We start from the raw sequence: 27,183 nt of genomic DNA on the forward strand, positions 1-27,183 counted from the left end.
GAAGACCGCCTCGTTTCCCTCTTTTACGGAGTCGTTTTTTGGGGTCGCCGGCTGGGGTACATTCCGTTGTCCTGGTTGAAAGGCAGAACACAGGATCCGCTTCGCGAAAGTCATATTCTTGGTTGTACTGATGGTGAGTTGACGCTGCTCTTATATTCATGTAATGAAACCTAAGATGACCTGGGGAACTAATGTAAGAAATAACACGTAAAAAAACTAAAAACTGCATAGTTTCCTAGGAATGCGAAGCGAGGCGGCCATCTCCGTTGGCGCCGGAAGTATACCAGTATCTATACCAGTATCTAAGATGATGAAAAGTCTGTCCATAATAAAGCGCTGCTCTACCTTCTTAACAACACTATCAACAATGCAGGTCCTACAGGCCCTAGTTTTGTCGCACCTGGACTACTGTTGTCGTGTGGTCAGGTGCCACAAAAAGGGACTTAGGAAACTTGCAATTGGCTCAGAACAGGGCAGCACAGCTGGCCCTTGGATGTACACAGAGAGCTAACATTAATCATATGCATGTCAATCTCTCCTGGCTCAAAGTGGAGGAGAGAGACTTCATCACTACCTGTATTTATGAGAGGTATTGACATGTTGAATGCGCCAAGCTGTCTGTTTGAACAACTGGAGCACAGCTAGAACACCCATGCATACCCCACAAGACATGCCACCAGAGGTCTCTTCACAGTCCCCAAGTCCAGAACACACTATGGGAGGTGCACAGTACAACATTAGAGCCATAACTACATGGAACTCTATTCCACATTAAGTATCTGATGCAAGCAGTAAAATTAAATTTAAAAACAATATAAAAATACACCTTATGGAACAGCGGGGACTGTGAAGCAACACAAACATAGTCGGACACATACAATAACATACGCACTATACACACACATCTTTTGTATTGTAGATATGAGGTAGTGGTGGTGTAGGGGCCTGAGGGCACACAGTGTTGTGAAATCTGTGAATGTATTATATATTTTTTTAAATGGTCTAAACTGCCTTAATTTTGCTAGACCCCAGGAAGAGTAGCTGCTGCCTTGGCAACAGATAATAGGTAATAAACACAAATAAAAAAAATACATGTGGGCTCTCTACATCCCTGTAGAGGTACACCTAGCCTGTTCCAAAATCTGAATGTGCTGCTTTAGTTCACTTCTCTGTGTGCGTTCAAGCACATACTGATCAGAGACCAGGCTATGGTTACCGTCCCATATTCAAACCCTGTGGTTATCACATATCGAACACGTTACACATTCTGAATCACTTCATTAGAGCACCAGTTCTCACCCTGAGAGAATAACTGTGGATCCTGTTAGCTAATGTGGGTGCGGCAGGGTAGCCTAGTGGTTAGAGCGTTGGACTAGTAACCGGAAGGTTGTGAGTTCAAACCCCCGAGCCGACAAGGTACAAATCTGTCGTTCTGCCCCTGAACAGGCAGTTAACCCACTGTTCCCAGGCCGTCATTGAAAATAAGAATGTGTTCTTAACTGACTTGCCTGGTTAAATAAAAGGTAAAAAAAAAAAAAAAAAAAAAAAAAAAAAAAAATTAACTTGTAAGTCGCTCTGGATAAGAGCGTCTGCTAAATGACTTAAATGTAAATGTAAATGTGTGTATTAATATGGTTTACCTCCAGAGTTATTTATATCTGTGTTTGTCTGTGTCACTGTCCGAGTATGGTACTACATTGTAAGAGCAAAGCAATACTCCAGAATTTGAGGTATTGTCAACTTTTAATTTCCACTGACTTTTTTCTACTGTTGTATTAAAGTTTTTTGTTATACACACTAGAAGCCTTCTGTGTTTTAGTTTGCTGGGAAACAATGTTTGACATGCCTCCCAAATTCAGTTGAATCATGTCCATGTCTTGCAATCCTCCGCAAACAATTAAATGTCTTAGAATGCCATGGTAAGGACTTGGTGTCAGTATGTGTGAGTGTATAGAAGGAAGGGTCGCATTATAGAGTAAACAGGGGCCATACCATGTTAAAGCTTCAGCCAACAGCTACCAAAACAAGCCATCTGTCCTGTGACCTGGGCGACATTCAGGATCCCTAAACTGTTGGATGGATCCTTCAACAGTGCCAAGATGAGAGTTCTACGTATACCTTTGAAACATACTTACAAACCCAGCAAAAAGAGGAACTACCTTTTCAACAACAAAATGGTTTACTTAAAGCATAATTATGTTTACATGCATAACTGCAAGTACAGTATAAACATTTGAGTTCTCAGCCTTGCGCTACAAACAAGAAATCACACCTTAACACTGATCAAAGCTCATTTGCTCCTGACAAAAATAATATTGCACTTTTAAACGTCCTCACACACAAGTAATCTAAATAATATTCACTTATTGTATGTGTGTGTGTATATTATATATATATATATATATATATATATATACACACACACACACACACACACACACACACACACACACACACACACACACACACACGTATATACAGTTGAAGTCGGAAGTTTACATACACTTAGGTTGAAGTCATTAAAACTTGTTTTTCAACGACCACAAATTTCTTGTTAACAAACTGTAGTTTTGGCAAGTCGGTTAGGACATCTACTTTGTGCATGACACAAGTAATTTTTACAACAATTGTTGACAGATTATTTCACTTATAATTCACTGTATAACAATTCCAGTGGGTCAGAAGTTTACATACACTAAGTTGACTGTGCCTTTAAACAGCTTGGAAATGATGTCATGGCTTTAGAGGCTTCTGATTTAGGTTAATTGACATAATTTGAGTCAGTTGGAGGTGTACCTGTGGATGTATTTCAAGGCCTACCTTCAAACTCAGTGCCTTGTTGCTTGACATCATGGGAAAAACAAAAGAAGTCAGCCAAGAACCTCAGAATTTTTTTCCGTAGACCTCCACAAGTCTGGTTCATCCTTGAGAGCAATCTCCAAACGCCTGAAGGTACCACATTCATCTGTACAAACAGTAGTATGCAAGTATAAACACCATGGGACCACGCAGCCGTCATACCACTCAGGAAGGAGACGCGTTCTGTCTCCTAGAGATGAACGTACTTTGGTGCGAAAAGTGCAAATCAATCCCAGAACAGCAGAGTACCTTGTGAAGATGCTGGAGGAAACAGGTACAAAAGTATCTATATCCACAGTAAAACGAGTCCTATATCGACATAACCTGAAAGGCCGCTCAGCAAGGAAGCCACTGCTCCAAAACTGCTCCAAAACCATAAAAAAGCCAGACTAAGGTTTGCAACTGCACATGGGGTCAAAGATCATACTTTTTGGAGAAATGTCCTCTGGTCTGATGAAACAAAAATAGAACTGTTTGGCCATAATGACTATCGTTATGTTTGGAGGAAAAAGGGGGAGGCTTGCAAGCCGAAGAACACCATCCCAACCCTGAAACACGGGGGTGGCAGCATCATGTTGTGGGGGTGCTTTGCTGCAGGAGGGACTGGTGAACTTCACAAAATAGATGGCATCATGAGGAAAGACAATTATGTGGATATATTGAATCAACATCTCAAGACCTCAGTCAGGAAGCTAAAGCTTGGTCACAAATGGGTCTTCCAAATGGACAATGACCCCAAGCATACTTCCAAAGTTGTGGCAAAATGGCTTAACGACAACAAAGTCAAGGTATTGGAGTCCTGACCTCAATCCCATAGAAAATGGGCAGAACTGAAAAAGTGTGTGCGAGCAAGGAGGCCTACAAACCTGACTCAGTTACACCAGCTCTGTCAGGAGGAATGGGCCAAAATTCACCCAACTTATTGTGGGAAGCTTGTGGAAGGCTACCCAAAATATTTGACCCAAGTTAAACAATTTAAAGGCAATGATACCAAATACTAATTCAGTGTATGTAAACTTCTGACCCACTGGGAATGTGATGAAAGAAATAAAAGCTGAAATAAATCACTCCACTATCATTCTGACATTTCACATTCTTAAAATAAAGTGGTGACTGACCTAAGACAGGGAATTTTTACAAGGATTAAATGTCAGGAATTGTGAAACTGAGTTTAAATGCATTTGGCTAAGGTGTATGTAAACTTGCGACTTTAACTGTATACACACACACACACACACACACACACACCTGGCTTTGCGCTTGTATTCACACAATTTTTTCCTCAAATGCAGTTCTCATACAGACACACCAGTAAGAAAGTCATCTTAAAAAAGAAGAGCTAAAAATGTAACTAATGCTCAGATAAAGAAATATTCTACTTGTACAAATCTCAAGATCTTCAAGTGCTTTTTAGAGCAAAAGAAAAATGGTGTTTTCTTTTTCCAATAAAATGGTGTTCGGGCAGCTACTGGTCATCCTCGTTCTCCTGTCCAGAACCTTCTGAGCGGTCACCCTCCAAGCGATCTGAGGACAAACAAAGTGAGTGTGTGAAAAAACCCCAAAATCATCATTTCTTATTTGACAAGCCCCTATTTCAGTCATTTTTTCATTTTGTGCCTGATGAATGCAACCCTAAACCCATTTCCTACAGTGTAAGTTTCATAACTGGTTGCTGGTAAATTGAGTAGTTTGGGTACCAGTCTAACATTTCACTCCTTGTACTCCGCCAATTGTCAAAGGGACTGGCCTTTCGTTAATCTCAACATTTAATATACAGCTGGATTTTGTGCGAATTACAGAGTACAAGGAGTGGAATGTCGTAGCTGAACAGAGACCCACACCCACTCAACCAGGCTAGAAATTGAGTGGGTGAACCAGTAAATCTCAAAGTGGTAAGAGGCTTACTCAGAGCAGGCTCAAGGGTCCCAAAGTACATCAAGAAGAACAGAAATACTTCCACATGCACTTTCTATTGGTTCATTAGTCAACTGCCTTTCCAAAACACCATAAAAATAACTCACGAAAGAGAAAGTTAATATCACAAAACTACTAGCAAAATGTAACTGAGAGTGTGTGTGTGTGTGTGTGTGTACCCGTTCTTATGTGATTAAGGGAGGCCAGCATTCGCAGCATGAAGGAGGCAGGGACTGTGATGGTGTTCCTGGTCTCCTCAAGCATCAACTCATTACGCGTGATCACCTGAGAGAGAAAGGGAAAGAGGGAGATAGAGAGGAAGGTAAAAGAAAGCAAATGACACCAGTAAATCAGAAGCATCAAATGACACCAGTAAATCAGAAGCATCAAATGATACCAGTAAATCAGAAGCATCAAATGACACCAGTAAATCAGAAGCATCAAATGACACCAGTAAATCAGAAGCATCAAATGACACCAGTAAATCAGAAGCATCAAATGACACCAGTAAATTAAAAGCATCAAATGACACCAGTAAATCAGAAGCATCAAATGATACCAGTAAATCAGAAGCATTAAATGATACCAGTAAATCAGAAGCATCAAATGACACCAGTAAATCAGAAGCATTAAATGATACCAGTAAATCAGAAGCATCAAATGATACCAGTAAATCAGAACGATCAAAGAGAATGTGATTCCTATCATAGTCGGAAGTTGGGAGTGAGACTGGTGAGAGCGGTTGAAGGGTAAGGGAGGACGGTAAGGGGTAACGTGGAAGCGGGAATAGAAAAGGTAATAGGGTGAAAAAAGGGAGAAGAGAGGGTGATGAGGGAGGGTACAGGGAGGAGGGCAGGGAGGGATAGGTCGGTCTCCTGGGGCAAGGTGTCTCCAGTCAGCTGTTGTGAGTGTTCTTGTAGAGGACCAGAGACTGTGCGGAAGTCTCACACAGTGGGGAATCCAATCCCCTCAACTGTTGAGACAGAGAAGTGAACCCCAGACTACCCGCTGTCTGCCACTAACGTTGAATCAATTGTTTAGCAAACATACCTCATCAGCTAGGACTCTGTTAAAGGACGGTGACGCCTCCAGAGGTGACCAGATCTTAATGTCGTAGTCGATCCCTGACGAGGCAAGAACTGGAACAGACAGGAGACAAACTGTTGGCAATAGGGTATGACAATAAAGGGGTAGGAGGTGTGACATCATTGGCTCTTTATTCAAGGCTGAAAATGTAGCTAAGAAACTCACCGGGGTGTGGTTGAGGTGTAGAGGTGAGACTAGGGTAGGTGTGTGTTAATCATTGGGGTTCCAGAGGTGTGGGTGTATACACTGTAGGTGTGGCTCTAGATATAGAAGTGTAACTCACTGGGGTCATAGAGGTGCGGCTGTAAGCGGTTAGGGGTGTGGTTGAAGGTGTATGGAGTTGTACAGTAACTCACTGGGGTCGTAGGGGTGCGGCTGGAGACAGTTGACTACGTGATTGTCGGCCTCCAGCAGCATCAGGTGCTCACCCGTGTGTCTGTCCCAGATGAAGATGTGGCCACAGTCTGAACCACTCATCACAAAGTTGTTCCCCCAGAAACACGACTCCTTGATCTACAGACAGCACACAGAAATAACTGGAGACAAAGGAACTATAAATGCTTTCAAAGCATCTTGGAACGTATTTATATACACACTAACGTACACTAACCCCATTCTGTACAAATGTGAGTTAGTTTACGTTACCGGTCAAAAGTTTTACAACACCCCCAGTTCCAAGTGCAGTGAGTACCCTGAAATGGTACAAAAGGTAAGCGGTAAACTGCCAGAGGTTAAAAAATATAGATTAAAAAAAGTTTTGGTTACCAAAAAAACAAAAACTGAAAAACAAAAGTACATTTCAGAGTAAAAAAATAAAATAAATGCCTTTTTCAACTGTTCTGCCTTATTATTATTCGACCATGCTGTTAATTTATGAACATTTGAACATCTTGGCCATGTTCTGTTATAATCTCCACCCGGCACAGCCAGAAGAGGACTGGCCACCCCACATAGCCTGGTTCCTCTCTAGGTTTCTTCCTAGGTTTTGGCCTTTCTAGCGAGTTTTTCCTAGCCACCGTGCTTCTACACCTGCATTGCTTGCTGTTTTGGGTTTTAGGCTGGGTTTCTGTACAGCACTTTGAGATATCAGCTGATGTACAAAGGGCTATATAAATAAATTTGATTTGATTTTTGATTTAGGGAACAAGTAATGGGTTAACAACGTACAGCTGCTCTGCAGCAATGGAGGTAAATTAAGCCTTGAAAGTAAATGCTAACAATTCCTACAGGTATCCAAACTTTTGTTGATTACTCACAAACCCTGTCTGTATAAAAGCAGTGTCGGAACAGACTGTGTTACTACACACTCTTAAGCATTATTTAGGCAGTATTGTACTGCAGAAAGTAGTATATTGCTATCATCATGGCGAGAAAAAGGCAATTAACAAAGGAAGACACAGACCATTATAACCCTTAAAAGCATAGGCCTTTTCTTTAGAAAAATTTCAAGGAAAGCCAAGGTGTCGGTACAGCTTCCTACACCATCAAAAGGCACTTGGAAACTGGAGGAAACTCTTGACAGGAAGAGGTCTGGCAGACCCAAAGCCACAACAGAATCAGAAGACACGTTTCTGAGAGTCAACAGCTTGGCTCACAGGACAACAACCTCAAGCACAGCTTAACACTGAAAGCAAGTCTCAGTTTCAACTGTGAAGAGAAGACTTTGAGCTGCAGACTTGACAGGTCGAGTGGCAGTAAGAAAGCAAAATAAGAAAAAGAGACTTGTCTGGGACAAGAACCACAGCCAGTGGACTACTGAAGACTTGAAATCTTCGGTTCATCACGCAGGGTTTTTGTATGCCATCGAGTAGGCTAAAGGATGGTTCCTCAGTGTGTGACACCAACTGTCAAACATGGAGGAGGAAGCGTGATGGTCTGGGGCTCTTTTGCTGGATCCAGAGTCAGCGACTTGCAGAGAGTGAGTGGCACCCTGAACCAAAATGGCTACCACAGCATTTTGCAGTGCCATGCAATACCCTCTGGTGTATGCTTAGTTGGTCAGGGGTTCAACCTACAGCAAGATAATGACCCAAAACATACCTCCAGGCTATGTCACAACTACCTTGGAAGAAAAGAACAAGACTGTAGGCTTCAAATCATGGAATGGCCAGCACAGTCTCCGGACTTAAACCCAGTGGAGCTGGTTTGGGAGGAACTGGACAGAAGGGTGAAAGCAAATCAAACCTACAAGTGCAACACATTTGTGGGAACTTCTACAAAAGTGTTGGGAAGAACTTTACGAACAATATTTGATTTCCATTGTAGAAAAAATGCTACGAGTGTGTTCTGTTGTTATGTCTGCAAAATGTGGCTACTCGATCTCCTCTCTCTCCTACTCTTATCAGTCTCTTGTTGTGTGTAAACAATGAGACGGTCAGGTACTAAGCTTAGTCTAAGCTGGCTATATAACCAATGGGTATAATCAACATTTTTCTCCAGGGTTTGTAGGGTTTCATTCATTCATTTGTTGTTGCATCTTTGGTGTTGCCTGTTACCCTCGTGACATCAGTACGTACCTACCAGGGATAATGTAGCTAATAGCTTTCCACTTAGTAAATGGTGGTGGCACACACATGCATATACATGCTCACATGAATAGTGTTTCACAAGTGCCCAAAACACCTACAAGGCTTAATCCTGCTGGTGAAAACTACAAACACCACATCCTGTAGACTACAGTAGTCTTTTGGACTCATGGGTGCTGTAGTTTTGGAAGTTAACGTTTTTCAATGAGCACTGCACTGCTTGCAGGTTAGATGTTATAATTGTGGACACACAGACTTTAACTGATCAGCCTACCTCCTACCGCTGATCCTCTGAAATTAGATCTATGTTCACAAGCTTGAACTTCCACTGTGTGTGTGTGTATATATTTATCTAATTCTATTAAACCGGGAGGATAGTTCGCTCAGCAGCTGGAATCCCTCTCTACATCTGGCCCAGGATCAGTTGTTGCTCTTCACATTATGTTTTCAGTAGGGGTTGGCGTAGGGGGAAGCTGATCTAGAGTCAGCTGGAAACGTGCGACCAGAAGTAACCGAAGTCGAGAAGTGAAGATTAGTGTACCATAGTCCTGGAGTTGCGGTGGCCCTTGTAGACCATTTTGACTGAGGGTCTCCTGATATTTTGGGTCTCACTCTCCTCCATCTCTCTCCTCTCCTTCCTCCGACGAAACAGTTCCTGGATACGGGCCGCAGCTGAGCGTCTGTGACACACACAAGCACACGTTATACACAGTATTGACAATAAAAATCTTTCACTATACCTGCAGAGAGGAAATTGAATTCTGAGCGTCATGCTGGTTCACCCCTCGATGATGCTGAAGCAACCAAAACAGCACTTGGGAAAATAAATCAGCAACAAAGCTGCAAATACTATTCGCATGCCGCGCTAACTGACCGTCACCAGTCCTCTACAACCTCAACAACCCTACACATACTGTAGAGAAGACAATGTCCTTATTTAACTTCACCCTGTAGATAATATCGATCGCCTCTCTCTCCTCTTATCTCTCTCGTGTTGTGAGTAAACAATGAGTAGGTCAGGTACTAAGCTTAGTCTAAAGCTGGCTATATAACCAATGGGTATAATCTACATTTTACTGATGGGTTTGAAAGGGTTTCATTCATTCTTTGGTTGTTGCATCTTTGGTGTTGCCTGTTACCCTTGTGACATCAGTACGTACCTACCAGGGATAATGTAGCTAATAGCTTTCCACTTAGTAAATGGTGGTGGCACACACATGCATATACATGCTCACATGAATAGTGTTTCACAACAGTGCCCATCACGCCCACAAGGCTTAATCCTGCTGGTGAAAACTACAAACACCACATCTTGTAGACTACAGTAGAGTCTCAGGTGGGGGTTGCTTGGACTCATGGGAGCAGTAGTTTTGGAAGTTAAAGCTCTTCAACTGCTTGCAGGTTAGATATTATAGTTGTGGACACACAGACGTTACCTGATCATCCTATCTCCTACCGCTGATCCTCTGAAATTAGATCTATGTTTATAGCAGAATCATTAAACGTACATGACCACAAAGAACAAGAAAAAAGGTTCTCTCAAAGCAATATACAGAGGATGTGACATTAAATGGGATACTCAACAACAACATATCAAAATACTGTGTGTGTTGTCGTGCTGCAGTCCGTACCTCTGTCCCTGTCCTCCTCTGTACCTCGCAGAGGGGATAAGAATTGGGTCGTCATCACTGTCGTCTGAGTCCTGGTGGCTACGGGAGGGTTGACCCTGTCCTCCCGGTCCCGTCGGAACCCCCTGTCCCCCTGGACCTCCATGCCCCTCCTCCCCCACAGGCTCCTCTCTCCTGCACCCCCCAGTGGTGTCCTCCGCACCCACACCCTGGTTCCTCTCCAGGGGTGTGGTAGTCACACAATCCCCCACAGAGGAGGCTTGTGCTGTGGCCTGGGCCTGCGTGGAGCCCTGGGTGCTGGAGAAGGAGACACCCCCAGCCTCACACAGTGGGTCTGTGTGGGAAGCAGCAGACCTGCTCTGGCCGGAGGGCTCCGACACAGCCACTGGTATTGAAGGAGGGGAGAGGAAGGAAGAGAGATGATGTCAGTATGAGGCTCAGTTGTCTAGGTGTCGGCAATACGGCAGAACTAGTGGAACTAATGCCGCTTTCCTGATCAGTGCTACACATGGAATCCCATAGAGGACAGTAACGCTAACAATCATGGCCATTAGGCCACTCCAGTCCTCACCCTGTTCTGAGGCAGAGCTCTCTGCCAAGGGCCCTTCCCTGGTCTGGGCGGCCCCTGCTGCCTCTGACGGTTTGGACTCTCCACTGGAGACTCCGCTGCCCCTGGAACTGGAGGCTCCGCTGCCCCTGGAACTGGAGGCTCCGCTGCCCCTGGAACTGGAGGCTCCGCTGCCCCTGGAACTAGGAGCTCTGCGGCTCCTGTAGAGAACAGGGGGTGGGGCAAAGGAGAGAGGGTAAGAGTCGGTCTCAAAGAACAACATTCCATCACCAAGATGAGACACTTGATTTCAATTTGTGAATATTCATTTGATGAGTAAAAATCTGGGAACATCAAGGGTCGGTTTCCCTCGATGTTCAGTATTCTGCTCTCCATTAAGAATCTCCATTGAGCGTGCCTTTTAGTCCAGCAGCAGGCTTAACCTGGGTCTGTAAAAATCACCTTCTAAAGGTTGAATTGTGTGAAATTGTGCTTTCTGGCTTTCTAAGTAGTGTAGTCGGACTCGCACGCTCACCACTCGTCGGTGAAGTCCAGTTTGATGGTGCTGGTGGTGGTTCCCTCAGTGCTGTAGTGTAGACTCAGGACGGGTTCTGCCGTGCTGGCTCGGCTACCTCCAGGTCCAGTACTGCTGCTGGGCGCCCCGGACCCAGACGAGGTGCCAGTTACACTGGCAGACGCAGACAGAGTTTTCACTTTGACCGAACTCGCTCCAGCACTCACAGCTTCTGATGCTCCTGAGAGGAACACACACACACACACACACACAGACACACAGACACACAGACACACAGACACACACAAACACACAAACACACACAAACACACACACACACACACACACACAGACAGATAGAGAGAGAATGAAAGGAATAAATGGAAGGAGAAAGAGAGATTATTGCATAATATAGAGTATATGACAATAGTGTTGCCTGGTTACCAAAATAAAAACCACTATAGTGATTAGGGTTGCAAAAATTCCAGGAACTTTCAACAACTTTCAGTTGTTTTTCCCGAAATCCTGGTTGGAAGATTCCCAGAATTAGGAGGCAATAAGCAGGAAATACAGAATCCTCTAACCAGAATTTCTGGAAAACTAGGGAATTTATTGAACATCGTGTGGACTTTTGCAACCCTACTCGCGACTATACATTTTCAACAGAGTTATTCATCGTTGTGTTTCCATGTTAGGTGTTACAGTACATTTCAGAATTGGGGACAAAACAATATAGATTAGTTTCTTTTGAAATAGTGTGTAGAGACTAATACTAATTTTGCAAATAGATAAAAACACTTTGTATTCCATTTCAGTGTTAGCACTTTGCATAATGTAGTCTGTAGTTATGTTAGCTAAAAACATGTCAAATAGATTATATTTTAGAAGAAAGGTACACAGTCTTGTTTTTTAATATACAGGACAATCTAATGTGATGGTAACATGATTCATTGTTGTTTTAGGTCGGTCAATGGCAATGCAAAAAAAGGCTGTACTCCATTGTACACTCACCTCCTACTAACTGTGTTACACAAGAAAGTTTCTGTGAAAGTTTTCAAGTTTCATTCCATACAGAGGAAGAGAGGAATGCTATCCATCAATCCACAGCAGCAATACATACAGTGATTCATATACTTTCAAAAAGTGTGAGGTGCACTTGGTTAGATTTAAGTTGCCCATCACAATGGTGACAATAGAAGAAATGGGAGCGTGAAGCTAAATCAAAGTTAAACCAAGCGCACCCCTTTAATATTTGCCAGTATTTGACCCAGATTCGAACCAAAACGTCACACAGGTGAGAGGGGAACACCACAAAGATACAGGGGTTAAATGCAAGCCTCTCGAACTACCACCACACGCAACAAGTTCATCACAAAGCAGTTTGGAATGTCACTGTCATCCTAGGGCCTATTGCGTTGTTCTGTAAAAAAAAAAAAGGCAATACAGGAGACGATGGGGCACGTGCCCTGTGTGTCCGTTCATAAATACGGCCCTGGATTATGCTACCGGTCCAAAATAAAATCAATACTTAAAGTTAGGTAATTCCTCAGCCCTCATCTCAAGCTACAGTCGCAACAAGAGAGCCTTGGAGGAAATAGCTGACACGAGTCTCCGCACCTGGGGACTCGGTTGGCCAAAAGGGACTGGAATGCATGCCTAGTAAACATGCACTCAGGTAAAGCTGGTGGAGTGGCAAGGGGCACACCAGAAGTCTCATGGTAAAGATGGTGGCGGGACAAGAAGGCACACCAGAAGTCTCATGCAAATTATTATATCATTTTTTTTATGCCACACAGACGACAGAGAGAAAGGCCAGAGGAAGACAGAGATACAAAAGAACAGAAAGAAAAAGGAGAGAAAGAGAGATAAGAGACTATAGGGATAGAATGAGAGAGAGAGAGGAAGAGAGAGAAGGGAGGGAGGGAAAGGGAGGAGACGCACCCTGCTGCTCATCCAGAGTCATGGATCCCAGCTGTTTGTTAACCACAGACGAGGGAGAATCTGGAACACAAATAAGACTCACTAAACAACGGGCACAGAGGGTCACACCAGGGTTCATACGATCATGCTCAGGTCACACAGAGGTCAAAGATCAAAGATCAAGTCAAAACGCAGCTTAAAGTGGACCAAGGCCAAGCAGGAAAAAGAGTTAAACACAGCTAAATGAACAGACAGTGTTGTTTGTTGTAACACTGGGAAGAACATCTCAAGGTTGATATTGATATGGAAATAGAACAGCAATTTCACTACAAAAAGCTTGTGGGAGATGGAACACATACTGGACTTAGCGCCACACGTACAGTGCTAAAACACAAAAGATATCACACGCGCAATTCATAGTTCGATAACAACAGAAGACTTACACAGCAGTTCAACTTTTTCAGGCATCTCAAGTTGTCTCACTCAGCCTTTTGAAAGGAAGTCATGGAACAAGGATGGACCTCATAGTAATACGAACACCCACTCACTGTCTGTTGAGCTGATACCAACTATGTTGACCATGGGGTAGTGCCAGTGGCCAACCACACTGACCAAGGGCCTGTGTAATGCACAAACATCTGTCACCTTGTGTGACCAGTAACCAGCGACCAAAAAAAGGGCATCATGCAGAAATTCATCATTGGCAAACCTTTCACTCCACCTCAAACTAGAGGAATAGACTTCCAAAAAAAGTTGTTACTGAGAGATAGATTGATATATGAATTGATTCCTCCCACAATGTCACATGGTCTGATGCCAGTGCATTTCACTGCAACTCAAGCTACATACGTCGACATTACGAGTGTTTCGTGAAGCGAATCGTAAAGGATTGAGATTGAATATCATTATTTCCCATGTATATGAAATACCAATTGGTGTGTTCATAGTAGCTTCATCAGTCTCTACAGAAAAGACAGATGTCACAGCCCTGACGAGGCTTCACGCCAATACTGAAGCTTACATGTTCAGGTACAAACAATACATATGAAAAATGGGAGACAACATACAAAACTGACTCATTGTAGCCACTTACATTATATCTGTCTGTACAGTGCTGTGAAAAAATATTTGCCTCCTTTCAAAATTTCTCTACTTTTGCACATTTTTGATACCGAATGTGTTATCAAATCTTCAACCAAAACCTAAAATTAGATAAAGGGAACCTGAGTGAACAAATAACACGACAATTGCATACTTATGTCATGTATTTCATAAAGTTATGTAACTCAACCTGCTGCGTCGAAGAGAATGGGGGCATGCTCAGTCGTCCTTTTCCTGTCGTCCACAATCATCTCCTTTGTCTTGGTTACGTTAAGGGATAGGTTGTTATTCTGGCACCAAGGGGCCAGGTCTCTGACCTCCTCCCTGTAGGCTGTCTCGTCATTGTCGGTGATCAAGCCTACCACTGTTCTGTCGTCTGCAAACTTAATAATGGTGTTGGAGTCATGCCTGGCCATGCAGTCATTAGTGAAAAGGGAGTACAGGAGGGGACTGAGCACGCACCCCTGGGGGGCTCCAGTGTTGAGGATCAGCATGGCAGATGTGTTGCTACCTACCCTCACCACCTGGGGCGGCCCGTCAGGAAGTCCAGGATCCAGTTGCAGAGGGAGATGTTTAGTCCCAGGATCCTAAGCTTAGTGATGAGCTTTGAGGGTACTATAGTGTTGAACGCTGAGCTGTAGTCAATGAATAGCATTCTCACATAAGTGTTCTATTTGTCCAGGTGGGAAAGGGCAGTGTGGGGTGCAATAGAGATTGCATCATCTGTGGATCTGTTTGGGCAGTATGCAAATTGGAGTGGGCCTAGGGTTTCTGGGATAATGGTGTTGATGTGAGCCCTTACCAGCCTTTCAAAACACTTCATGGCTACGGACGTGAATGCTATGCATCTGTAGTCATTCAGGCAGGTTGCCTTCATGTTCTTGGGTACAGGGATTATGGTGGTCTGCTTGAAACATGTTGGTATTGCAGACTCAAATCAGGGACAGGTTGAAAATGTCAGTGAAGACACCTGCCAGTTGGTCAGCAAATTCCCAGAGCACATGTCCTGGTAATCCGTTTGGCCCCGCAGCCTTGTGAATGTTGACCTGTTTAACAGGTCTTACTCACGTCGGCTACGAAGAGCATGATAACACAGTCGCCTGGAACAGCTGAAGCTCTCACGCATGCCTCAGTGTTGCTTGCCTCGAAGCGAGCATAGAAGTGATTTAGCTCGTCCGGTAGGCTCGTGTCACTGGGAAGCTCGCGGCTGTGCATCCCTTTGTTGTCTGTAACAGTTTGCAATCCCTGCCACATAAGACGAGCATCAGAGCCGGTGTAGTACAATTCGATCGTTGTCCTGTATTGACGCTTTGCCTGTGTGATGGTTCGTCGGAGGGCATAGCAGGATTTCTTATAAGCTTCCGGGTTAGAGTCCCGCACCTTGAAAGCGGAAGCTCTACCTTTTAGCTCAGTACGAATGTTGCCTGTAATCCATGGCTTCTGGTTGGGGTATGTACGTACAGTCCCTGTGGGGATGACATCCTCGATGCACTTATTGATAAAGCCAGTACTCCTCAGTGCCATCGGAAGAATCCCGGAACATGATCCAGTCTGTGATTGCAAAACAATCCTGTAGTTTAGCATCTGCTTCATCTGACCACTTTCTTATAGACCGAGTCACCGGTGCTTCCTGCTTTAGTTTTTGCTTGTAAACAGGAATCAGGAGGATAGAATTGTGGTCGGATTTACCAAATGGACGGCGAGGGAGAGTTCTGTGTGTGGAGTAAAAGTGATCTAGAATTTCTCCCTCTCTGGTTGCACATTTAACATGTTGATAGAAATGAGGTAGGACTGATTTAAGTTTCCCTGCATTAAAGTCTCCGGGTGAGCGGTTTCCTATTTGCTTATTTCCTTATACAGCGGACTGAGTGCGGTCTTAGTCCCAGCATCCATCTATGGTGGTAAATAAACAGCCACAAAAAGTATAGCTGAAAACTCTCTAGGCAAGTAGTGTGGTCTGCAATTTATCACAAGATACTCTACTTCAGGCGAGCAAAATCTAGAGACTTCCTTAAATTTCGTGCACTAGCTGTTGTTTACAAATATGACCGCCCCCCTCGGAGTGTGCTGTTCTATCCTGCCAGTGCAGTGTATATCCCACTAGCTGAATATCCATGCCACAATTCCGTGAAACATAAAATATTACAGTTTTTGATGTCCCGTTGGTAGGATATTCGTGATCGTACCTCGTCTAATTTATTGTCCAATGATTGCATGTTGGCGAGTAGTATTGACGGTAACGGCAGCTTTCCCACTCGCCTTCTGCGGATCCTAACAAGGCACCCCACTCTGTGTCCTCTGTACCTGCGTCTCTTCCAAATAACTGGGATGTTGGCCTTGTCGGGTGTTCGGAGAATGTCCTGTGCGTCTTTGTCTAATCCGAGGTGAGTGATCGCTGGCCTGATATCCAGAAGCTCTTTTTTTTGCCGTAAGATACGGTTCCAGAAACATTATGTACAAAATAAGTTACAAATTACATGAAAAAAAACCCACAACGGCACAATTGGTTGGGCGCCCGTAAAACTGCTGACATTACTTCCGGCGCCATTTTACATATAATCTTAACCATAGTCATAACCATCCATAGTCTTCAATATATTACATAGACAACCCCTTCATACTGCTGCTGATGCCAAGGGGCTGCAGAAGCAGTGTTGCACAGCCCACTACCTCACTGCCACACCATACAGGGGAGCTACAGGCAGGACTACCCAAGCCGAAAGAGGAGGGGGGTGGTGGGGATGTGTATGTTTGGCGGAAGGGGGTTTGTGTGTGTGTGTGTGTGTGTGTGTGAGACAGGTAAAGAGGCGGAAACAGAATATGCAAAACGGAGCCGACGGAGCGTAGTGCAGTGTTGTTTTTCGTCACAAAAGGGGCGGCTCCTTTTTGTGTGCTCCGACATTCGACGTACCCCCGTGCAACGTGAAAACTGTAACATGCCGTATCATCCTTCCGTAGCCGTGGAGGTTTGTGTAGGAAATTAACCTTGCTTGGTTCCTTGACCTGATCTACAGTTGTCAGAAGTTTACATACACTTAGGTTGGAGTCATTAAAACTCGTTTTTCAACCACTCCACACATTTCTTGTTAACAAACTATAGTTTTGGCAAGTCGGTTAGGACATCTACTTTGCCAATGACAAGTCATTTTTCCAAAAATTGTTTACAGACAGATTATTTCACTTATAATTCACTGTATCACAATTCCAGTGGGTCAGAAGTTTACAAACACTAAGTTGACTGTGCCTTTAAACAATTCCAGAAAATGATGTCATGGCTTTAGAAGCTTCTGATGGGCTAATTGACATCATTTGAGTCAATTGGAGGTGTACCTGTGGATGTATTTCAAGGCCTACCTTCAAACTCAGTGCCTCTCTCTTTGCTTCACATCATGCGAAAATCAAAAGAAATCAGCCAAGATCTCAGAACAAAAGTTGTAGACCTCCACAAGTCTGGTTCATTCTTGGGAGCAATTTCCAAACGTCTGAAGGTACCACGTTCTTCTGTACAAACAATAGTACGCAAGTATAAACACCATGGGACCACGCAGCCGTCATACCACTCAGGAAGGAGACGCGTTCTGTCTCCTAGAGATGAACATACTTTGGTGCAAAAAGAGCAAATCATTCCAAGAACAGCAATAGACCTTGTGAAGATGCTGGAGGAAACAGGTACAAAAGTAACTATATCCACAGTAAAACAAGTCCTATATCGACATAACCTGAAAGGCCGCTCACCAAGAAATGTCCTCTGGCCTGATGAAACAAAAATAGAACTGTTTGGCCATAATGGCCATTGTTATGTTTGGAGGAAAAAGGGGGATGCTTGCAAGCTGAAGAACACCATCCCAACCGTGAAGCATGGGGGTGGCAGCATCATGTTGTGGGGGTGCTTTGCTGCAGGAGGGACTGGTGCTCTTCACAAAATAGAGGAAGGAAAATTATGTGGACGGAAAATTATGTGGACATATTGAAGCAACATCTCAAGACATCAGTCAGGAAGTTAAAGCTTGGTCACAAATTGGTCTTCCAAATGGACAGTGACCCAAAGCATACTTCCAAAGTTGTGGCAAAATGGTTTAAGGACAACAAAGTGAAGGTATTGGAGTGGCCATCACAAAGGCCTGACCTCAATCCCATAGAATATTAGCAGGCAGAACTGAAAAAGTGTGTGTGAGCAAGGAGGCCTACAAAGCTGACAGTTACACCAGCTCTGTCAGAAGGAATGGGCCAAAATTCACCCAACGTATTGTGGGAAGCTTGTGGAAGGCTACCCAAAACATTTGACCCAAGTGAAACAATTTAAAGGCAATGCTACCAAGTACTAATTGAGTGTATGCAAACTTCTGACCAACTGGGAATGTGATGAAAGAAATACAAGCTGAAATAAATCGTTCTCTCTACTATTATTCTGACATGTCACATTCTTAAAATAAAAGTGGTGATGATCTGAACTGAACTAAAACAGGGGATTTTAACTAGGATTAAATGTCAGGTATTGTGAAAAACTGAGTTTAAATGTATTTGGCTAAGGTGTATTTAAACTTGTTGATTTTATTTTTACAGGGACAAGCATTAATCAACGTTTCAGTAAAAGTGCCAGTTTTAGCCAGCTGGCTAATTTTCAACAGCAGTCCCTGGGCAGGTTATTAAAAACAATTACAATATAGACAATCATTGAGCAGTGAGCACACGCAGAGCAACATAGGACAAGTAAGACATAGCATACAGACAGAGCAACATAGGACAAAAAGCAGCAAGACAAAATTCATAAAAGCAAAGTGTTTCCACACCGCACAACCAACAGACAACATGGAAAGCAGGAATACATAGCTAGGGATTATGTTCACAAATCTGATTGACCATCAGCTATGTCTTCATGCATTTTGTGAAAGTGTGATATGTGGTGCAGTTATGTGTGTCTGATGGCAGTGTATTCCAGACATGGGAAGCTCTCACAGAGAAAACGGATTTACTAAAGGTGCTTTTCCTTAAGGGAACTATACAGTCACCTCTCATGGCAGACCTTGTGGATCTGCTGCCATATGTTTGGGTTTTCTGTTTAACAAAAATACTGAGTGGGGGGGAGCCAGGCCATTAAGGATCTTGAATACAAGACATGCGTTGGTGTATTGCACCAGATTTTCCCAACTCAGGAGCTCATGCTTTCTGAGGATGTAACAGTGATGATGGCTATTGGGCTTCCTATCAAGCACTTTGAGAGCCTGTTTGTAGACAGACTGAATAGGTTTTAATGTTGTACAGCAAGCTTGGGCCCAACTAGTCAAGCAGTATGTTAAGTGGGAGAGTATCATAGATTTGAAGTCCAGTTTTGCTACCTCTGTAGTCAAACAATTTCGTATAAATCGGAAATTAGCTAGGTTGAACTTGGTTATTTGAATAACCTTTTTCACTTTTTAAAAGAGAGGTTGGAATCAAGTATGACGCCAAGGTACTTAAAATCAGATACCACCTGGAGCTTCTCCCCTGACACATAGACATCTGGCTCAGTAGCATCTGTTGCCCTCTTTGTGAATAATTTTTTTCCACATTGAGATGCAAACACGAGTCACCGAGCCACTTTGTAACCTGGACCTGAACTTCCGACTTCAATTGTATAGGCTATGCATCAAAATAGCCTATTTTGCATTAATAAACTAATATAATCTCAGTGACTGTTCAAACAATAAACCAACCATTGTATCCCTATTAGAATCCTTCCCACAATTTAATATGTTTAGAAGTAATAACTAGTGATTCCAGGCTACTGGTAACAACAGCTGCGAGATCTGTGCTTATTATCCATTACTAAAACATGATGACATTCTATTCTTAGCTGATATGGGAGTGACGGTAGCTCAATAGAGTGGAGCTTGTAGTACATTTTAAAAGTCTGAGGGGCATATGGAATTTGGCTAGAGGCAGTGCTTTGTTGGGTAGAAGAGGTAAAAGAGAGTATGGTGTGGGGACAGGAGCAATGTCCCCTCTAAGCTGCGTGGATGAGTGGGAGCGCAGCTTCCCCATGACTGCCACGCAGAAGAAATATCAGCTGGCGCAGAGAAGAACTTAACAGGGTAAACTCTAGAAAGTTGAGTGAACATGTTAAGGGAATTTTTATCAATGATGACTAATTATGTATACATTTCAATCAGGACTGACTAATCCGAATGCTATTATGTTACTGTACATGTATGAATTTTCTCTCTTGCTCCCAGTATTGAATATAATGTAGTCAAGAGTTTAGAACAATGACGGTCTGTTCCTTGGTACAAATGAATGAACTATCTCCAGACTGTCTAGAATGCTTATCTACACTGACTGGCCTTGGCTATAGGCGAGGAGGGAAGGCTTGAGAACTATAGGGCCTTTCTACCAGTGTCAAGAAGAGACAGAATATTTAGAAAACGCTGACGTCATTTTCAGTTTATAACCTGTGGTAAAATGTGTATGAACTCAGTACTCTCTTGATTAAAGGCTGTTACTTGACTTTTAAGACCGGGGCTCTGTCTATTCTTATAAAGTAAGGGTCATACAAATTCTTATGAATTGACAGTGTTTAATTTTGATTGGGAATTAAAACAGAGGAATTAAATTCCTTCAACAGAACACTATCAACATTTTCCTTTACTGTGGGGATTGTGATCGAATCAATGCAATATTAGTAATTTTCAATGCAACATACCGAAACAAAACTAACTATGCAAGACTTAGTATGCAAGATATTTTGTTGTATTTTTTTTATTTTTTAAATTTTACCTTTATTTTACTAGGCAAGTCAGTTAAGAACAAATTCTTATTTTCAATGACGGCCTAGGAACAGTGGGTTAACTGCCTGTTCAGGGGCAGAACGACAGATTTGTACCTTGTCAGCTCGGGGGTTTGAACTTGCAACCTTTCGGTTACTAGTCCAACGCTCTAACCACTAGGCTACCCTGCCGCCCCAATGCAGAACGAATCGAAGTATGATTCTATTACATTGACACGCACGATTCAGCCAGTACTCTACACAAACCGGTGCGCCATAGCCAATCAGAGCTGCAGTAGGCCAATATGCAAATAGACAATTGCCATATATGGATCTGTGCCATTCACTTTGAACTGGACTGCTTTTACAGCATGAGCGGTTGTGAGTAAATGCCCTTGTTTTGAGATCAAAGCAAGAGCTGCATGTAAACACGTGTGCACATTTGTACATATCCTTTGCTAGTTAGTGAGTTATTAGCCCAGTTATAGATCATTTGTAGTCAGCAATGGGGTAGTGACTGCAACCTGTAGGGGGGGGCATCTTGGTGGCAGCAGCAACAGCCCCCTGTGATTGGCTCTCAGTGCCTGCGGTGGAGGAAGAGGATTGACTCTGTCCTGGGGGGTCGGCCAACAGGAGCAGCCGCTGCAAGCGCCTACACACTAAACTTACTGGCAGCTGATGAGGGCCGTACTCTGACAGAGGTAGATAGACGAGAGGGACAGAGGGGTGGAGGGACGAGAGGGACAGAGGGGTGTAGAGACGAGAGGGGTGGAGGGACGAGAGGGGCGGAGGGACGAGAGGGGCGGAGGGACGAGAGGGGCGGAGGGACGAGAGGGACAGAGGGACGAGAGGGACAGAGGGACGAGAGGGACAGAGGGACGAGAGGGACAGAGGGACGAGAGGGACGAGAGGGACAGAGGGACGAGAGGGACAGAGGGACGAGAGGGACAGAGGGACGAGAGGGACGAGAGGGACAGAGGGACGAGAGGGACGAGAGGGACGAGAGGGACGAGAGGGACGGAGGGACGAGAGGGACGAGAGGGACGGAGGGACAGAGGGACGAGAGGGTCGAGAGGACGAGAGGGGTGGAGGGACGGAGGGACAGAGGGACGAGGGACAGAGGGACGAGAGGGACAGAGGGGTGGAGAGACGAGAGGGACAGAGGGACGAGAGGGACAGAGGGACGAGAGGGACAGAGGGACGAGAGGGACAGAGGGACAGAGGGACAGAGGGACAGAGGGACGAGAGGGACAGAGGGGTGGAGAGACGAGAGGGACAGAGGGGCGGAGGGACAGAGGGACGGAGAGGGACAGAGGGACGAGAGGGACAGAGGGGTGGAGGGACGAGAGGGACGAGAGGGACAGAGGGGTGGAGGGACGAGAGGGACAGAGGGACGGAGAGGGACAGAGGGACGAGAGGGACAGAGGGGTGGAGGGACGAGAGGGACAGAGGGGGACAGAGGGACGAGGGACAGAGGGGTGGAGGGACAGAGGGGTGGAGGGACGAGAGGGACAGAGGGACGAGAGGGACGGAGGGGTGGAGGGACGGAGGGGTGGAGGGACGGAGGGGTGGAGGGACGGAGGGGTGGAGGGACGAGAGGGACAGAGGGTGGAGGGACGAGAGGGACAGAGGGTGGAGGGACAGAGGGGTGGAGGGACGAGAGGGACAGAGGGACGAGAGGGACGAAGGGGTGGAGGGACAGAGGGACAGCGGGGTGGAGGGACGAGAGGGACAGAGGGGTGGAGGGACGAGAGGGACAGAGGGGTGGAGGGACGAGAGGGACAGAGGGGTGGAGGGACGAGAGGGACAGAGGGGTGGAGGGACGAGAGGGACAGAGGGGTGGAGGGACGAGAGGGACAGAGGGGTGGAGGGACGAGAGGGACAGAGGGGTGGAGGGACATTTACAGAGAGACGACAGAGACGACAGGGACAGAGAGACAGGGAGACGACAGGGACAGAGAGACGACAGGGACAGAGGTGGATAGACGAGAGGGACAGAGACGACAGGGACATTTACAGAGAGACGACAGAGAGACGGAGACGACAGGGACAGAGAGACGACAGGGACAGAGAGGTGGATAGACGAGAGAGACAAGGAGGATGAGGAGGAGAGGCAATAAAGGAAAATAAAGGAAACAGTAGAAGGAGAGGGTAAGGCAGCTGCTTGAGTGGTACAGCTTCCACACACACTCCCATAGTCTGCGCACAGTCTGAGCAACCGGTAATTTACAAAATCCAGAGGAATCGTCAGGAATTTAGGTAATTAACAGAATATCTTTGACAATCTAATCTAACTTTGGTCATTTATACTTGAACATTCTGGTAGTTTACTGGTAAACGTTTAAACACTCCCTTCAGAACTCTAACTGTGAATCACCTGTGGGCTCTCCTCAAATCAAATACGATGACAATTACTCGGCCCTCTTATGGGAAAAATGGCATCTTAGTGGACTGGAGAGATAAAATATCGGTTTTGATTTCAGTCCTCAGCGTATGTGTGTGTTCTCTCTACGTGACCCTTACCAGACAGTGTGGCCTCGGCTGTGACCTCCACGCCCACACCCACCGCAGTGTCTGCCTGACTCCTCTGCTCTGAATCTGGGGAGGAGGTGAGGGCGCATGAGAGAAGCACCGAGCTTTCCATGGATGAGGAGGTTGATGGAGGATGTGCTGTAACCGTTGACGATGACCCTGAGGAGGAGGTGGACTTGGAGATGGGTACAGGTACAGGGTTGACGGCGGAGGCCTCCACTTCCACAGAGCCCTCTAGGGCTCTGGCAGCTTGTGGGGGGGGTATGGTAGGGAGTGTTGGGATGGTGGGGGGGCCCTCTATGCGAGGAAGAGTGCCTGGAGGAGATGCAGGAAATATGTTTATTTTCTTTTCTGAAGTCTTTTTATAAAGTTCTAATCTGTTGTTTTGAATTGTATTTTTTGCCTTTCATAAACAAAACACTGGTGCAAACTCGGCTCCAGAAATAGCAGCCCAAATAAATAAATAAGGTCTTAATCATAGATCTGTGGCAACGGGCCAACCACAACCCTGTCCCAGTGTCTCACCTGTAGGGCGTGTCTGAGGGCGCGTGGTCCCCCGGCTGCCCTGGGCCTCGCTGGCCTCCTCAAACCAGCGGGACAACATGTCCGACATTCTCTGCATCAGCGACACGTTGGGACTCTGCTCTCCTGGGGGGGGGGGGTCAGAGACTGAGTTAGCATGAATTACACGACTGGCTGGCATTTCTCAGCACAACATTCTGCTAATTATTTCCATCACTCTGTGTTTAGCCAGCTAATCATGTTGGTTAACAGAAATAATTCTGCTTTTGAGAGTGGAAACATTTCTCCAGCCCCATCCCTCAGCTTTTACCGAAAGAGAAGCAGGGAGACTTTGTTTCTACTGCTGATTGCCACTTTAAGAAGTTAAGATGCAGATTAAAACACACACCCAAATATGTTACAGATACTATAAAAATAACCAAACACTCAGACATCCAGCAAACAATCAAATATATTTACAAAAGCCCCTTTAAAAACATCAAAATAATTACCACAGTGGTTATAGAGGGTGCAGCAGTTCAACAACTCAGAGTAAATGTCAGTTGGCTTTTCATAGCTAAGCATTTATAGGTTGAGAGAGTCGAAACAGCAGGACCGGGACAAGGTCCACATCCAATGAAATTGTTTTTATTTTATTTTATTAAAAATCAGTGGAAAAACAATTCCACTCAGATTCCCTTTACGGATGGTTGTATCTTTGAATTCGCTTTTGAGTGGCCTGCTCCTTCTCCATTTTTGGAACACCAGCCCGCTCCCCCAAAGTGATCAATAGTATATCTCGGCTCGCACTGTGATCCTGAGCTCTCAGGTCCATACAACGTTATGGTCTTCACTGATCTCACTCTCCATCAGCTCCATCTGTGGCATTTAGGGGCAGGACTCGGTTGTATACTGATGATCGTGAGCGCAATTTAGCTGGGCCCCGAAGACCTGTTCTCCACCACAGCACAGGAACACTGGCACCCAGGGGTGAGGTTTGTATGCTGTACTAACTGTTCTTTCCTGTTGTTAGAAAACAAATAAGGTAGAAAGCTGTTGGTAGAAAACAATTAGGCTATAGTTATAATTCAAGAATCACTGCATAAACTAGAATTTGCATGTACCTCCTCTGCCTCCTGCATTTCCTCCAGGATGAAAACATTTGCAAATAGTCTGGGTAGCCATTTGCTAGCTACCTGTCTTGTATATTGTCAACACACACACAGCAAATACAGGGACATTTATTTATTTTTCAGCAAACATTAGCTATGTCAACTTCAGTCTAGCTAAATGAGGTGGAGCTAAAAAAACATTACAAAAACAAATCTGTCAACAAAATGTATTACAGTACTTGACTATCTGAGGTGGAAGCTAGCTACAGTAACTAACGTTATCTAATAACAGCGGTACACTGATAAACTGTGTTCTAATTTTAGTTGCAGTTTAACGTTAGTTGCTTGCAAATGTTATTTGCCGTGAGGGTGTTACACAAAACACTTGAGACGCAATTAACGTTAGCTAGTTATCATCAACTAGAGTTGCAACAAAGTTGTCCAGTGACGTCTAACGCTAGCCTCGTCAACAACAGACATGCCTGGTTAACGTTACCCCTGGCTCCATTGCCTCCTCCGTTCAGTCGCTTTTGCTTGACTCCATAGTCGCCGATGTTGGTGATGGACGGCCGGAAACCCCTACACCAGAACCCTCAATTTCAAATGGAGGTGCAAGCAGAGGGCTTCAACATCGGCTTATGACTCCTTTCCATTCAGAAACTCCCGGTTGCCGCATCAAAAGTGCCCTTCGTTGAGAAGTCTGCCTCCGAAGTGCTGTCTGCAGGTCCTGCTAGCTCGAGCTGGGACATCATTCCTCTTCCGGACATGGAGCCACTTCTTCAAAAGTTGTGTTGTCCTTGGGAAGCCGACGGTAGTTTACCGAGGGACCTTTTTTGGGAGCCAAGTCATACAGCCTGGCGCTATACAGTTCATGTTTGAATTACTACTTTTTGTTGCCATCTTCGTTGTCCGCACCTAACACGCTCTTCGAGTCACACTTCACGTACATACATGGAGTATTAGAAGCAAAGTCAATACCACAGACAATTAGATGATTCTGGCCAGTGCCACACTGGCGTCAGTCGTTACTATGGTCATTTAAAATGGTGTCCCCATAGCTCAAATAAACCTTATCGGCAATCAAAATACTAAATATAGAGATGTTTTTATGTTAAATGCACATGTTTAGTATTAGTGGATTGACTACATCTCTTTGCTTAGATTGACTTCCTAAAGCGTTTCCATTCTCCATTTTATGCCTTGACATGGACTCAGAACATCCAATTTCATTGTTTTTCTATGAACAATTGTAATTTTGAGTGTGAAAAGCAAAATAAATCTAAAACCAAAAAAAATAAAGAGAAAAAAATTGTAACAATTTGGAAGACAAAAAAATAGTTAAGGAACCCCCTTAGTAGTTCAATAACCATTATTTTACCAGGTATATTGACAGAAACCTACACTACTTTCTCTTGTACACTAAGGAGCCCGGGAAGAGTTGCAGGGGAGAGAAGAAGAGAAGAATATGCTTAAGTCGCTCGCAGCTGTTCATTCTTTTAAAGTAGCCCTCATGCTAGAAAAATGTTGGAGACTCCCGGTCTAGAGAATCTTTGTGTCACACCCCTGATTGTATGAACAGTGCTGCCTGGGCCAGAATGAGTTAATGATATCAGGGTATTGCTTGCCATATAAGTCCCTCAATAGTCAACAGCGGACTACCAATCCACTGCATCATCCAGACGTTATAACTGCTGACCTGGTGGGGAAAAAGTTCCCTTCTCCTTATTCTACAATACCCTAACATCGATAAAGGTCTGTGATAGCAAGAGGCAGCTTCATCATAGTCTCAACTGGGCCCGGTATAAGCTGTGCATCAGTGGGAGCTAAAGCTAACGAGATCCCCATGGACAGAGATAGGCCCTGTTAGCAATGAGAGGCAGTGGCAGTGGTCTCTGTGGGAGAGATTTGAGCTGGAGGAGATGGAGAAGATGTAGAGAGTTATCCGGGTGTGTGTGTATATGTTAGATCCCTCACTTCCAAGGCAGTTATAGTCAATTATCTAAATCACTGATCATAATCTTGATGTGATTGGCCTGACTGAAACATGGCTTAAGCCTGATGAATTTACTGTGTTAAATGAGGCCTCACCTCCTCGTTACCACATCCCCCGCGCATCCCACAAAGGCGGGATGGAGGTGTTGCTAACATTTACGATAGAAAATTTCAATTTACAAAAAAAGACTTCTATTCGTGAAATCTATG

At 44.6% G+C, this 27,183-nt stretch overlaps 1 protein-coding gene across 3 annotated transcripts in view; it reads right to left on the bottom strand.

Annotated features, from left to right (window-relative positions):
* Positions 1 to 2,156: 2,156 nt before the first annotated feature.
* The window catches only part of LOC135518991 (DDB1- and CUL4-associated factor 6-like), a 60,873-nt gene continuing 35,846 nt past the window's right edge, over positions 2,157 to 27,183 (bottom strand). The window contains exons 9-20 of one of the 3 annotated variants that reach the window (XM_064944011.1): positions 23,894 to 24,016; positions 23,360 to 23,683; positions 21,361 to 21,528; positions 13,015 to 13,074; positions 11,095 to 11,314; positions 10,584 to 10,780; positions 10,016 to 10,397; positions 8,926 to 9,064; positions 6,216 to 6,372; positions 5,824 to 5,912; positions 4,953 to 5,058; positions 2,157 to 4,383 (exon numbers count right to left, since the gene is read on the bottom strand). In XM_064944011.1, the coding sequence (XP_064800083.1) occupies positions 4,325 to 4,383; positions 4,953 to 5,058; positions 5,824 to 5,912; positions 6,216 to 6,372; positions 8,926 to 9,064; positions 10,016 to 10,397; positions 10,584 to 10,780; positions 11,095 to 11,314; positions 13,015 to 13,074; positions 21,361 to 21,528; positions 23,360 to 23,683; positions 23,894 to 24,016 (2,024 nt within the window). In that variant the 3' untranslated portion in view covers positions 2,157 to 4,324. The remainder of the gene's footprint in view (positions 4,384 to 4,952; positions 5,059 to 5,823; positions 5,913 to 6,215; positions 6,373 to 8,925; positions 9,065 to 10,015; positions 10,398 to 10,583; positions 10,781 to 11,094; positions 11,315 to 13,014; positions 13,075 to 21,360; positions 21,529 to 23,359; positions 23,684 to 23,893; positions 24,017 to 27,183) is intronic. The other 2 variants (XM_064944012.1, XM_064944013.1) reach the window with 2 other exon arrangements.

This window comes from Oncorhynchus masou, chromosome 29 (genome assembly GCF_036934945.1).
Source record: "Oncorhynchus masou masou isolate Uvic2021 chromosome 29, UVic_Omas_1.1, whole genome shotgun sequence".
NCBI classification, from domain to species: domain Eukaryota; kingdom Metazoa; phylum Chordata; class Actinopteri; order Salmoniformes; family Salmonidae; genus Oncorhynchus; species Oncorhynchus masou.